General features: G+C 44.1%; 1 protein-coding gene and 1 non-coding gene across 2 annotated transcripts in view; one reads left to right on the forward strand and one right to left on the reverse strand.

Annotated features, from left to right (window-relative positions):
• CFAP221 (cilia and flagella associated protein 221) overlaps window positions 1-13,400 on the reverse strand; it is an 83,392-nt gene that overhangs the window by 39,114 nt on the left and 30,878 nt on the right. The window contains exon 7 of the mRNA XM_007104196.3: window positions 6,377-6,480. Coding sequence (XP_007104258.1) covers window positions 6,377-6,480 — 104 coding nt within the window. The remainder of the gene's footprint in view (window positions 1-6,376; window positions 6,481-13,400) is intronic.
• TRNAE-CUC (transfer RNA glutamic acid (anticodon CUC)) lies at window positions 11,411-11,483 on the forward strand. The gene has a single exon. It is a non-coding gene; the product is annotated as a tRNA-Glu (tRNA).

Raw genomic sequence — 13,400 nt, forward strand, 5'->3', positions numbered from 1 at the left:
ACACCCCATACTCTCTCACCCCCCCCACACACACCCCACACCAAACATACACACACCACACACACCATACACACACACACACACCATACACACACAGAGACACACACACACAAATACATTCTTCCCGTGAGAAGCACCAGTATTTCTATTATCTTTATATAGCCTTTTCATTAAATACATGTGAATCAACTTCTGCATGTTTACATTGATCTTATTTATCCAATTACTACCTTAATCCTTTATAATAATAACTCGATTGTGTCAGTTATATAAACATATACCTATCAATCAGCGTTACTGACTCAGAAGTGAATTCCCAGAACCATAATTTTTACGCTAATTCCCACATGTCAATGTTCATGCTGTAAGCCACAAGGAAAAGCAAGGAACACACATAAAAGTTTGTGTCCAAATTATTCATTTCCATATATTTTTTTTTCTTTTTTTTTTGCAGTACGCGGGCCTCTCACTGTTGTGGCCTCTCCCGTTGCGGAGCACAGGCTCTGGACACGCAGGCTCAGCGGCCATGGCTCACGAGCCCAGCCACTCCGCGGCATGTGGGGTCTTCCCGGACCGGGGCATGAACCTGTGTCCCCTGCATCGGCAGGAGAACTCTCAATCACTACGCCACCAGGGAAGCCCTCATTTCCCTATATTTTTGTGTAATTTGATTCTCTCCTTTCAAATCTTCAGGATGGATGACTGTTCTCTCCAAAGTCAGATACCACACGATGTTTATTTCTCCTTTGTACCTCTGGTGCCAGCAGGGCTTGGAACCCAGTAAGTGTTCAAAGAACATGGAAAGGAAAATAAAAGGCAGAGAGGGAGGGAGGGTCAATGCCCTGAGTGTGAGAGGGGCTAATGCTTCTGGCTTCCACTGAAGGCTCTCTGGTTTGCTTTCTGGGTGGCCCCCTCTGTCCCGGTGCATCAGGTCTTTCCATGGTCCCTGCACAGGCTTGTACACCCCCTCATAAAGGCCTGGCATCCCCCCTTCCCATCCATGGCCTCTGAATCTTGGTCCACCCTCTGCCTTGCTCTCTGTGCCAACCGCACAGCCCTTTCATTCAGCCATCCAAGCATTCACTGTGCACTGCTGGGTGCCAGGCACTCTTTTAGGCACTTGAGATACAGCAATAAACAAAGACACACACACACAAATACATTCTTCCCGTGAGAAGCACCAGTATTTCTATTATCTTTATATAGCCTTTTCATTAAATACATGTGAATCAACTTCTGCATGTTTACATTGATCTTATTTATCCAATTACTACCTTAATCCTTTATAATAATAACTCGATTGTGTCAGTTATATAAACATATACCTATCAATCAGCGTTACTGACTCAGAAGTGAATTCCCAGAACCATAATTTTTACGCTAATTCCCACATGTCAATGTTCATGCTGTAAGCCACAAGGAAAAGCAAGGAACACACATAAAAGTTTGTGTCCAAATTATTCATTTCCATATATTTTTTTTTCTTTTTTTTTTGCAGTACGCGGGCCTCTCACTGTTGTGGCCTCTCCCGTTGCGGAGCACAGGCTCTGGACACGCAGGCTCAGCGGCCATGGCTCACGAGCCCAGCCACTCCGCGGCATGTGGGGTCTTCCCGGACCGGGGCATGAACCTGTGTCCCCTGCATCGGCAGGAGAACTCTCAATCACTACGCCACCAGGGAAGCCCTCATTTCCCTATATTTTTGTGTAATTTGATTCTCTCCTTTCAAATCTTCAGGATGGATGACTGTTCTCTCCAAAGTCAGATATCACACGATGTTTATTTCTCCTTTGTACCTCTGGTGCCAGCAGGGCTTGGAACCCAGTAAGTGTTCAAAGAACATGGAAAGGAAAATAAAAGGCAGAGAGGGAGGGAGGGTCAATGCCCTGAGTGTGAGAGGGGCTAATGCTTCTGGCTTCCACTGAAGGCTCTCTGGTTTGCTTTCTGGGTGGCCCCCTCTGTCCCGGTGCATCAGGTCTTTCCATGGTCCCTGCACAGGCTTGTACACCCCCTCATAAAGGCCTGGCATCCCCCCTTCCCATCCATGGCCTCTGAATCTTGGTCCACCCTCTGCCTTGCTCTCTGTGCCAACCGCACAGCCCTTTCATTCAGCCATCCAAGCATTCACTGTGCACTGCTGGGTGCCAGGCACTCTTTTAGGCACTTGAGATACAGCAATAAACAAAGCAAAGTCCCAAAGTTCCCAGAGTTTACATGCTAGTCGGGATAGCAAACAAAAAGAAATAAGCAAGTGAGGATAAACTCTCAAGTCATGGCATGAATACAGAGCAGGCCTTGGGGAGGCAAGTGAAGCACAAGGAGCTGTCTGAGCGACAGGGACATCAGGCTCAGGTGAGGAGGAGAGCGGCCTCTGCTCCAATCCCCAGACACGGCTCCTGCACCCCAGGGCCTTGGCATCACCGTTCCCCGGCCTGGAAAGCCCTTCCTCCAAGTCTTCTTTCAGCTGCTGATTCCCACCCCTGAAACCATCTCTCTGCCGTCTGCCTCCCCTACTAAGTCTCACAAAAGCAGTGCCTGCTCATTACAGGTGTTCCCAGCTCCATTAATAAAACTTCAAAGCCTGCACCAGCCTGCGTGTTACAGCAAACTCCTCCTGACACTCCACCCCCAGGAGCCTCCGCCCCCGACACTCCACCACCCTGCGATCCTCGGGTGCCACCCCAGCTGTCACCCTGCTATGTTTACCAGTCTCCCAACTAGACTGCAAGCCGCTAAGGCAGACACCAGGCCCCAGAGCCCTTTTATCTTCCCAGATTCCAGGCACAGTGCTTCAGAAAACTACAGAAAACCCTAAAGACTGCCAAAAACACCTGTTAGAATTAATTTTAAAAGTCAGTAAAGTTGCAGGATACAAATCAATATAGAAAAATCAGTTGTGTTTCTATACACCAACAACAAACCATCAGAAAGTGAAATTAAGAAAACAATCCCACTGGGGACTTCGCTGGTGGCATAGTGGTTAAGAATCCGCCTGCCAATGCGGGGAACACGGGTTTGATCCCTGGTCCGGGAGGATCCCACATGCCGCAGAGCAGCTGGGCCCGTGCGCCACAACTACTGAGACTGCGCTCTGGAGCCCGCGAGCCACAACTACTGAGCCCGCATGCCACAACTGCTGAAGCCCGCTAGCCCTTGCGTCCGTGCTCCGCAACAAGAGAAGCCACAGCAATGAGAAGCCCGCACACCGCAATGAAGAGTAGCCCCCGCTCGCCGCAACTAGAGAAAGCCCACGTGCAGCAACAAAGACCCAACATGGCCAAAAATAAAATAAAAATTAAAAACAAAAACCAAAAAAATATCCCATTTACAATAGCAACAAAAAGAATAAAATACCTAGGAATAAATTTTTTCCAGTTTTATTGAGAAATAATTGACATACATTTCTGTATAAGTTTAAGGTACACAGCATGATGGTTTCATTTACATATTTGTGAAATGATGACCACAATAGGTTTAATTAATGTTTATTATCTCAAATAGATACAATAAAAAGAAAAGAAAAAAATTCTTGTGATGAGGCATAAATTTAACCAAGGAAGTGAAAGACCTGTACATTGAAAACTATAAGACATTGATGAAAGAAATTGAAGAAGACACAAATAAATGGAAAGATATTCCATGTTCATGGATTGGAAGAATTAATATTGTTTAAATGTCCATGCTATCCAAAGAGATATACAAACTCAATGCAATCTTATCAGACTTCTAATGGTACTTTTCATAGAAATAGAACAAACAATCCTAAAATTTGTATGGAATCACAAAAGACTCAGAATAGCTAAAACAATCTTGGGACAGAACAGAGCTAAAGCATCACTCTTTGTGATTTCAAATCCTATCACAAAGCTACAGTAATCAAAACAGAATGATATTGACATAAAAATAGATAAATAGATTCATGGAAAAGAATAGAGAGCCCAGGAATAAACCCATGCATACATGGTCAATTAACTGGCAACAAAGGATCCCAGAACATACACAGGGGAAAGGACAGTCTCTTCAATAAACAGTGTTGGGAAAACTGAACAGCCACATGTAAGAGAACAAAACTGAACCACTATCTTATACCACATACAAAAATGAATGTGGGAAGCAGATTACTTAGGAGTTTGGGATTGACATGTACACACTACTCTATATAAAACACACAACCAACAAGGACCTACTGTATAGCACAGCAAACTCTACTCAATAGTTTGTAATAACCTATAAGGGAAAATAATCTAAAAAAGAATATATATATGAATGTATAACTGAATCACTTTGCTGTACACCCTACCCTAACACAACATTGTAAATCAACTATATTTCAATAAAAATTTAAAACATAAAAAAAAAAATGATTTCAAAGTGGATTAAAGACTTGAATGTAAGACCTGACCATAAAACGCCTAGAACAAAACACAGAAAAAAGCTCCCTGACACTGGTCTTGGCAATGATTTTTGGGATTTGATATCAAAAGCAAAAGCAAAAATAAACACGTGAGACTACATCAAATTCAAAAGCTTCTGCACAGTAAAGGAAACCATCAACAAAATGAAAAGGCAACCTATGGAATGGAAGGAAATATTTGCAAACTACATATCCAATAAGGCATTAATACCCCAGATATATAAGGATCTCATATAACTCAGTAGCAGAAAAACCCAAATAACCCAATTTTTTCCATGAGCAAAGGACCTGAATAGACATTTTTCCAAAGGAGATATACAAATGGCCAACAGGTACGTGTTCAACAACATTATATCATCAGGGAAATGCAAATAAAAAACATAATGAGATATCACCTCACACCTATTAGAATGGCTATTATTGAAAAGAAGAGGTAACAAATCCTGGTGAGGGTGTGGAGAAAAGGGAGCCCTGCGCACTGCTGGAAATACAAGCTGGCACAGCCACTACAGAGAACAGTATGGAGGTTCCTCAAAACGTTAAAAAAAAATAGAACTACCATTGGTCCAGCAGTCCCACATCTGAGTATATATGCAAAGGAAATGAAATCATTATTTTGAAGAAATAGCTGCACTCTTATGTTCAGTGCAGCATTATTCACAATATCCAAGGTATGGAAGCGATCTGTGTCCATCAACAGTTGAATGGAAAAGAAGATGTGGTACATATATACAATGGAATATTATTCAGCCTTAAAAAATAAGGAAACCCCGCCATTTACGACAATATGTATGAACCTGGAGGGCATTATGCTGAGTAAAATAAGCCAGACAGAGACAAAGACTGCATGGTATCGCTTATATGCATATCTAAAAGAAAAGAAGTCCAATTCTTAGAAACAGAGAGTAGAAAAGTGATTTCCAGGGGCTGAGGGGTGAGGGAAAAAGAAGAGGTTGGTAAAAGGATGTAGACTTCCAACTGCAGGATGAATAAGGTCTGAGGACCTAATGTAAAACACGGTGACTATAGTTGGTAACATCGTACCGTATAATTGAAATTTGCTCAGAGTAGAGTAGAACTTAAATGTTTCACCAAAAAAAAAAAAAAAAGTAACTGTAACACGGTGACTATAGTTGGTAACATCGTACCGTATAATTGAAATTTGCTCAGAGTAGAGTAGAACTTAAATGTTTCACCAAAAAAAAAAAAAAAAAGTAACTGTGATGTGATGGATATATTAATTAACTCAGTGAAGGAATCCTTTCACAATGTGTACATACGTCAAATCATCACATTGTACACTTTAAAAACATAATAATTTTATGTGTCAAGTATACCTCAAAAAATAAAAAAATACAAAATAAAAACAAAACTATTTTAGCATTCGCAGCAGATCACAGTGGGCAGATATTTAAATCTGAAACCTAAATGTCAAGAGACAGAAACTGGGAAGCAGAAATCAGTTCAGGTGGAGATTTCACTCTCAGAGGTCCTGAGCATCTTTGGGATCTATATCCCTTGGGGCGTGCAAAGACAGATGGTCTACGCCACCTGTGAGACAAATTCCTTAGACCCTTCACTAAGATTCTGAAGGCTTGGAAAGAAATAATATTCCCATTTTATTTGAACATGAATTAAAGGTGACTACAAAACCAAGGATGTACCAAGAGTCAAAACTAGAACTAGAATGGATTAACTTCTGATTTCAAGTTTTGACTCTGAAAGAAATTGACCTGGGCATTATTATAAATTATCTGCATGACACAAATTATCCCCAACTGTTTTTACTCCCAAATTTCCGGTTCCAATTTACATTATGTCAGACATGTAAAGTCTGTTACTCTTACACATTTGAAAATAACATATTCAAGTGTGGCTTATTCTTTTCCATAACTTGAGAGCTACTTTCCAAATCATCTTCGATCTGAGAACTCTGTCAACTTGAGAATTAATTCTCCTTACCTGATGTTGGCTCAACAGTAAAGGCTTGATGAGACTGAACCAAAGCAACATGAAACTCGAAATCTACAGGGCAACTGCATTGCAAAGGAATCACATAGCTTTTGCTGCAAAAAGAAAAGAAAAGAAAAACGGACAATATTATTTTTCTTTATAACGAGATCTCTGGGTATCAAGGAAAAGAAACTCGGGTTATGTAATAAACGATCACAACCATGAGGACAGTCAACACTCGTACAGTAATTCCCGGGTGACAGCTAGCCGACAGTCTAGTCTAACTAGTCTAATCCGACCAGGTGGTAAATGACTTCTCCACTGACAGAAGAGGAAACCAAGGCGCAGCGCAGGTTCCTGTCCTGCCCAAGGGGACACGGCTGGTCCGCGGCAGAACCAGGATTCAGGGCAGGTCCGCTGTCCCGACAACGGCTCTGCCTGCCACCCGTCGAGTCAGTGCTCGGTCACAGGGAAAGGGCGTCTCTGCCACACGACGGGCCCCGGGGAGCCTGGGGACGCTGCAGAGGCGGACAGCCTGGGAAGCCCTGGCCCCTGCGGAGCCTGGTACTGGCCCGTGTTGAAGAAACCGCACGGTGGGTTTCGTTGGCCGAAATATGCTAGAGGCTCTTCGGTTAGAAGCTGCGAACCGGCAGAGGAGCTGGAGAGAAACGCTCTCTCGGGGACAAGGCCCCGTGCTCTTCGTAGGGAGCCTTGCGCTTCCCCTGACGGCCCCTCCTTCGGCCCCCGGGCGGCCCGAGTCTGCGGGACGCGCTTGCAGGAGAACAAGCCCTCCAGGGGTTCGGTGGCATCCCGAGCGGGCGGGGCGGGGCAGCTCACCTGGGCTCCTTCCAGCAGCTCCTCCCTCTCCTCGGGGCGCGTGCGCCCTTCTGCACGCCCCTCGCGCCCGGCTCCGACTCCGGGAGAGCGAGACCGCCGCCGGGGGGCCGGGCAGCCCTCGTGCCGCCTTCTGGGAGGTGCCCGTCCCCGCCGGGCTGGCTGCGGGCTTCCACATCACGGCCCACGCCCTCAGCGGCCAGCGCCCGCCCGCCTGGGAGCTCCAAGTGCCCTGAGGGCACAGCCGAGCCGACTGGCTTCTCCTGCGCGGCCCCAGCCAAGCCCCCAGTCCTGCGAAGAGCCCAACGAGGATTTGCCGGAGCGAAGTGAAATCGCCCTTTGTCAGTGGGAGTTTGCGGGATACAGGAAAGTGCAAGCATGGTTTGAAAAACGATGCCACGAGCATTTTCATTTGGCTTTAAACTCATTACCTTTTAAACATACCTGAAATATTCCAAGTATAAAGAAAAATATTGAGAGGAATAAAATAAAGATCCCTTTATCCGCTACCAACCTCTATCAAATCTTATGCTTTGGGTAAATCAATGTCATAGTCTTAAAGAAATAAAACACTGCAGAAGAGCTGAAGCTCCCTGTCCCCTCTCCCTGGTCCTCTGCTCCTTCCTGCCTTCCCAGGGGTGACCTCGCCTGGATTCACCATCCATCCCATGGATTTTTACAGTATCACCACATATGTATGCACCCATACAATGTATAATATTTATTATTTGTTTTCAACAGTATGGTTCTGAAACGTGCTGGTTTTGCCCAGCACTATGCTTTTGAGGTTGACCCTTGAAGTTCTGTTCGTTCGTTTTAACCAGTGACGAGTAGTCCATTGTATGACGACATCATCCTTGTTTCTCTACTCTCGTGCTGAAAGCGTTTAGGTTGTTTGCACCTTTTCGCTACTGCAATGTGGTGGGGACAGTCCTTGGGTGGGACTCCTTATGCATCTGGACCAGAGCTGCTCTAGCTATAACCAAGAAATGGAGTTACTGGTTAGCAGTAAAGTGAAAATATCAGCTTTACTACATACGGCTAAAACAGCCTCCAAAGCACTGGGACCAACTTATCCTTCCACAAGCAGCATCTGATTACCAGCACAGCATTCTCAGACATTTTAACTTCTTCCAACCTGATGGGGGTGAAATGGTATCTCATTTTATTTTCATTTTCATTTCTTTGAGGTTGAGCTTCTACTCATGGGTACCCATTTGGGTTCCCTCTCCTATGAACTGCCTGTGCATATTCTTTGCCCATTTTTCTATTGGGTTGTTCTGTTCTCTTATTAATTTGGAAATTCTAGATATTCATTTTGTCAATTACATCCATTGATATAAATTCTAGATAAGGGTCATTATACAGAGTAATCACTTAAGCCAACAGTGAGATGAATACTTCATAGTTTTTTTTGTTTGTTTTGTTTTGTCTTACCCAACTCATAGGCTCTGTCCTAAATCAGGCTCTACTAGAAATATCAGTTCATCCATCTTAACACTCTGAGATGCTTTCTAATTCTGAAATACAGGGTACATAAAAGTCGTTACATTTTCAAGGCAATTCAACCTAACAGACACTCAGGCCCCACTGAGCATCAGGTCCTTTACAGCACTGGGTAGATAAAACTAACATTACAAATTACACATGCCTCTCAAGATGTAAGCAGCTTTGGGTAATGGTCAACGTGAAGCATGAAACTGCCCAAACCTGGTCCCTGAAGATCAGGCCAGTGACTCCCAGGCCACCTGGGCTATATGGTCCTCCAGTGAGTACCCCCAGGGGTCTGCTCAGAGCTCCCCCAGCAGCTGCTCAGGGTTCTCCTGCTAGAAGCTGAATGTTTGCATTTTCCTGAACTAAAACAAACAAACAAAAGCTGCTAGGGCTTTTTATGTATGCCTAATCTGTAGCTAATTTCAGAGCTCTGATAATTCCCATAGAAAAAGTGTCAGAGTATTTGTTTAATGATGATTACATGAAGCCAAGTTCCTGATGCATTAATCAGTTGGAAAAACAAACAGTTCCTTAAGGGCACAAAATTCCAAGGGCCTTGATTCAGAAAGAGACACAGCAGTGCAAGGAAGGCAAATTCAGTGGAAGCACTGACCTTTGCTTTCATTGCTGCTGTTCACATTACGGATGTCAAATTAGTGTGGCTGGCTTCCTTCATCATAAATCAAGGACAGTCTAGATTAATTTGGGTCAAGAGCAATTTTGGCAAATATGAAGTTTAGTTTTTTTAGAAGTTTTCCATATGTCAAGAAACAGAATACCGTTAAATCCTGGGGGAACTTAAAAATTATCAACTAAATCCCCATTGCTAAATACAATTAAAACTGATCTGCAGTGAAGAAACGTGAATAAATATACATATCTTATGCCTATTAATCTTCAGATGCAAATAGGAGCCTGAATTAAGAGTTCTTCCATAACTTATAGAAAGCAGTCAATTAAAATAGTAAAGCAGATAGAAGTTAGTCCTTTTGGAGGTAATGACAACTTTTATCCCTGATACTTTATGTGGTGTTTTTTTGGCCTCACTGCGGCGAGGCATGCAGAACTTCCCTGACCAGGGATCGAACCTGCACCCCCTGCAGTGGAAGTGCACAGTCTTAACCACTGGACCGCCAGGGAAGTCCCCTGCTACTTTAGTATTTAAACATTTAATCAAACATGCTAAGGCTATGTATAAAAATATATTAAGTACTTTTAAAGAATTATTCCTTATTTTTAGTAAAATCCAACCCACACCTTTTAAATACTAGACTTATATTATGATCATGTACAAACTCTGTGCCTATTAGAAGAAAAGAGTATAAATTTGCCTCACAGAAAGTAAATATTATAAAATAACTTAATATAAACTCAAATTTCTTTCTAGTCCCTTCTCTAAATAAATGCAAGTAGAGGGCCAGACACCACAGTAATTTCTAGTAAATTATATAACATTTGTTTTTACTTTACTCTGATCTTCTTTATCATTTACCCTAAAATCTAACATTGTGTTTGTCTCAGGACTAATCAAGGATTTCTTGAGAGAATGAATGATCTTGTGAACTTATTGTATATAACAGAAAATCAAATTTCCTCCCTAATTAAAAAGTCTCAATGTTTAGAGAGTGGAATGAGTGAACCATCTTGCCATCAATAGTGCTGGACTCCTTTTTGGAGAATTATGGTAATAACTGATAATGTATGTGAGTAGGACACTGTGGGGCCTTCCTGGAACAGACACCCCCCCACACTCATGTCCTCTACCTGCCTCTTTGCTGTAGAAAACCTGTAGCCTCCTAGGCCTTCCCTGAGTTCCAAAAAGTAAATTTAATAAGAGAAGTAAGAAAATGCAGAAAGAAAGGAAAACCGTCAAGTAAGACAAAACAATAACAGTTTAGCCATTATACAATCTCAAGGACCTTTAGTTCCTCCTCAAGGGCTGTAGAGAATATTCTGAGCCATGTCCTTTGAGCTGTTTTGCAGATACTGAAACCCCCGCCAGGTGGGAGAAGTTAACTGCACACTGCCCACAGGCACATAGACCCCAGACCCTCTGGAACTGGAAGGTTGATGACGCTGACTCCCCATCACTGCACCACCAGCCGAGCAGAAGAATGTGCCCACGAGCTGATCACACACCCCACAAGCCCCCTCCCTCACCCTGTCTTTAAAAAAACTTTCCCTGAACGCTTCCAAGGAGTTTAGCCCTTTTAAGCACTAGCTGCCTGGACTCCTTGCTTGCCACCTGCAATAAATGCTGCACTTTCCTTCACCACGACCCGGTGTCAGCAGATTGGCTTTGCTGCACATGGGTGAGCAGACCCAAGTTTGGTTCGGTAATAATAATAAGCATGACAAATGCTAACTTATTACAAGATGCTGGATTCAGACAGCACAATAAATTAATCGTTAGCTATTACACATGTACAAAACTTTGAGAGAAACACCATCAGGATAAAGGGAAGCCTTCCCACAGAGACATATGTATAATTTAAACTATAACGTAGACTATAACATGTCAATTTAGCAGGACTTCTCCTTTGTCAACTACTCACTGATACAGGAACCATTTATAGATCAGAAGATGTGGACAGCAATGATGTTTGTGTGACATCCAATCCCTTCCAAATGTACAGAAGACTCATGGGAAAATCAAATCTGAGCAAGCTTTGGGACTACATATTATGGCAGTTTAAAAACACATCTATTGGGACTTCCCTGGTGGTCCAGCGGTTAAGACTCTGTGCTCTCAATGCAGTGGGCCCAGGTTCAATCCCTGGTCAGGGAACTAGATCCTGCCTGCCACAACTAAGAGCCCACACGTGGCAACTAAGACCCAGCACAGCCAAATAAATAAATAAATAAATATTAAAAAACAAACAAACAACAACAAAAAAGTCTATGGACTCTTCAACATTTCTTCTATTGAGAGGTTTCCTTCCCTGGAATCTGGGCTCTCTGGCCACTCAGCTACTAGAATGCAGTGGAATGATGCTGTACTGCTTTCTAAAGGCCATGCCTGGGAAACTGCCATCTCTCGCTCCTCCTGGATACTCACCTCGTTGCCATGCCCTCAGGAAGCCCCAGCAGCCTGTGGAGAGGCCCTCATGGAGACAGCCGAGGCTCCCGCCCTCCACCCAGCTGAGCCCAGAAACTGGCCAGCGTGTGAGTGGACCATCTCAGGAAGTGGATGTCTGAGCCCCCTGCTAACTCTGCACGAAGCAAAGCAGCCTTCTCCATCAGGCCATGGTCAAATGGTAGATCCAGGAGCAAAACAAATGACTGCTGTTACTCTAAGCCACTACTTGTAGGGTGTTTTGTTACACAGCAGTAAGGAAAAATCAGACCGAAACAGCATTCTCTCTTTCTCATTCCATTTCTCCTTTAGTGAATGATTACCTTACCCCATTTCTGGTTGGAATAATAATTTGGCAATTTTTAAGTCTTTTTTCTCTTTTTGGTAGTAGCCCTTCATATGTTCCGGTCACACTGTGCTTGCCCCTCAGCTAACCCTCTCAACAACCCTGTGAGGTAAGTAATATTACTATGCCCATTTCATGGACAAATAAACTGACCTGTGGGGCCGTCCAAGGACACACACTTAATAAGAGATGAGGTGGAAATTAAAGCCAGGACCCCAGGATGCTTAACTGCAATACTATACCTCTCTTCTTGGTCTCTAATAGCAACCAAGAGCTAAGAACATCTCACTGTTAGCACTGCTGTCTTCTTCCCTATTGACTTTCTCTTTAAAACTGATCCCTTGATTTAAAACTCTATTGAGGATTGGTTCAAGATGGCGGAGTAGAAGGACGTGCTCTCACTCCCTCTTGTGAGAGCACCAGAATCACAACTAACTGCTGAACAGTCATCGACAGGAAGACACTGGAACTCACCAAAAAAGATACCCCACGTCCAAAGACAAAGGAGAAGCTGCAATGAGATGGTAGCAGGGGCACAATCACAGTAAAATCAAATCGCATAACTGCTGGGTGGGTGACTCACTAACTGGAGAACACTTATACCACAGAAGTCCACCCACTGGAGTGAAGGTTCTGAGCCCCACGTCAGGCTTCCCAACCTAGGGGTCCAGCATCAGGAGGAGAAATTCCCAGAGAATCAGACTTTGAAGGCTAGCGGGATTTGACTGCAGGACTTCAACAGGACTGGGGGAAACAGAGACTCCACTCTCGGAGGGCACACACAAAGCAGTGTGCGCATCGGGACCCAGGGGAAGAAGTGACCCCATAGGAGACTGAACCAGACCTACCTGCTGGTGTTGGAGGGTCTCCTGCAGAGGTGGGGTTGGCTGTGGCTCACCGTGAGGACAAGGACACTGGCAGCAGAAGTTCTGGGAAGTACTCCTTGGCGTGAGCCCTCCCAGAGTCCACCAAGAGCCCCACCAAAGAGCCCCTGTAGGCTCCAGTGTTGGGGCGCCTCAGGCCAAACAACCAACAGGGAGGGAACCCAGCCTCACCGATCAGCAGACAAGCGGATTCAAGCTTTACTGAGCTCTGCCCACCAGAGCAACAGCCAGCTCTACCCACCACCAGTCCCTCCCATCAGGAAACTTGCACAAGCCTCTTAGATAGCCTCATCCACCAGAGGGCAGACAGCAGAAGCAAGAACTACAATCCTGCAGCCTGTGGAACAAAAACCACATTCACAGAAAGATACACAAGATGAAAAGGCAGAGGGCTATGTA

The sequence above is a fragment of the Physeter macrocephalus genome, chromosome 2, assembly GCF_002837175.3.
Source record: "Physeter macrocephalus isolate SW-GA chromosome 2, ASM283717v5, whole genome shotgun sequence".
Classification (NCBI taxonomy): domain Eukaryota; kingdom Metazoa; phylum Chordata; class Mammalia; order Artiodactyla; family Physeteridae; genus Physeter; species Physeter macrocephalus.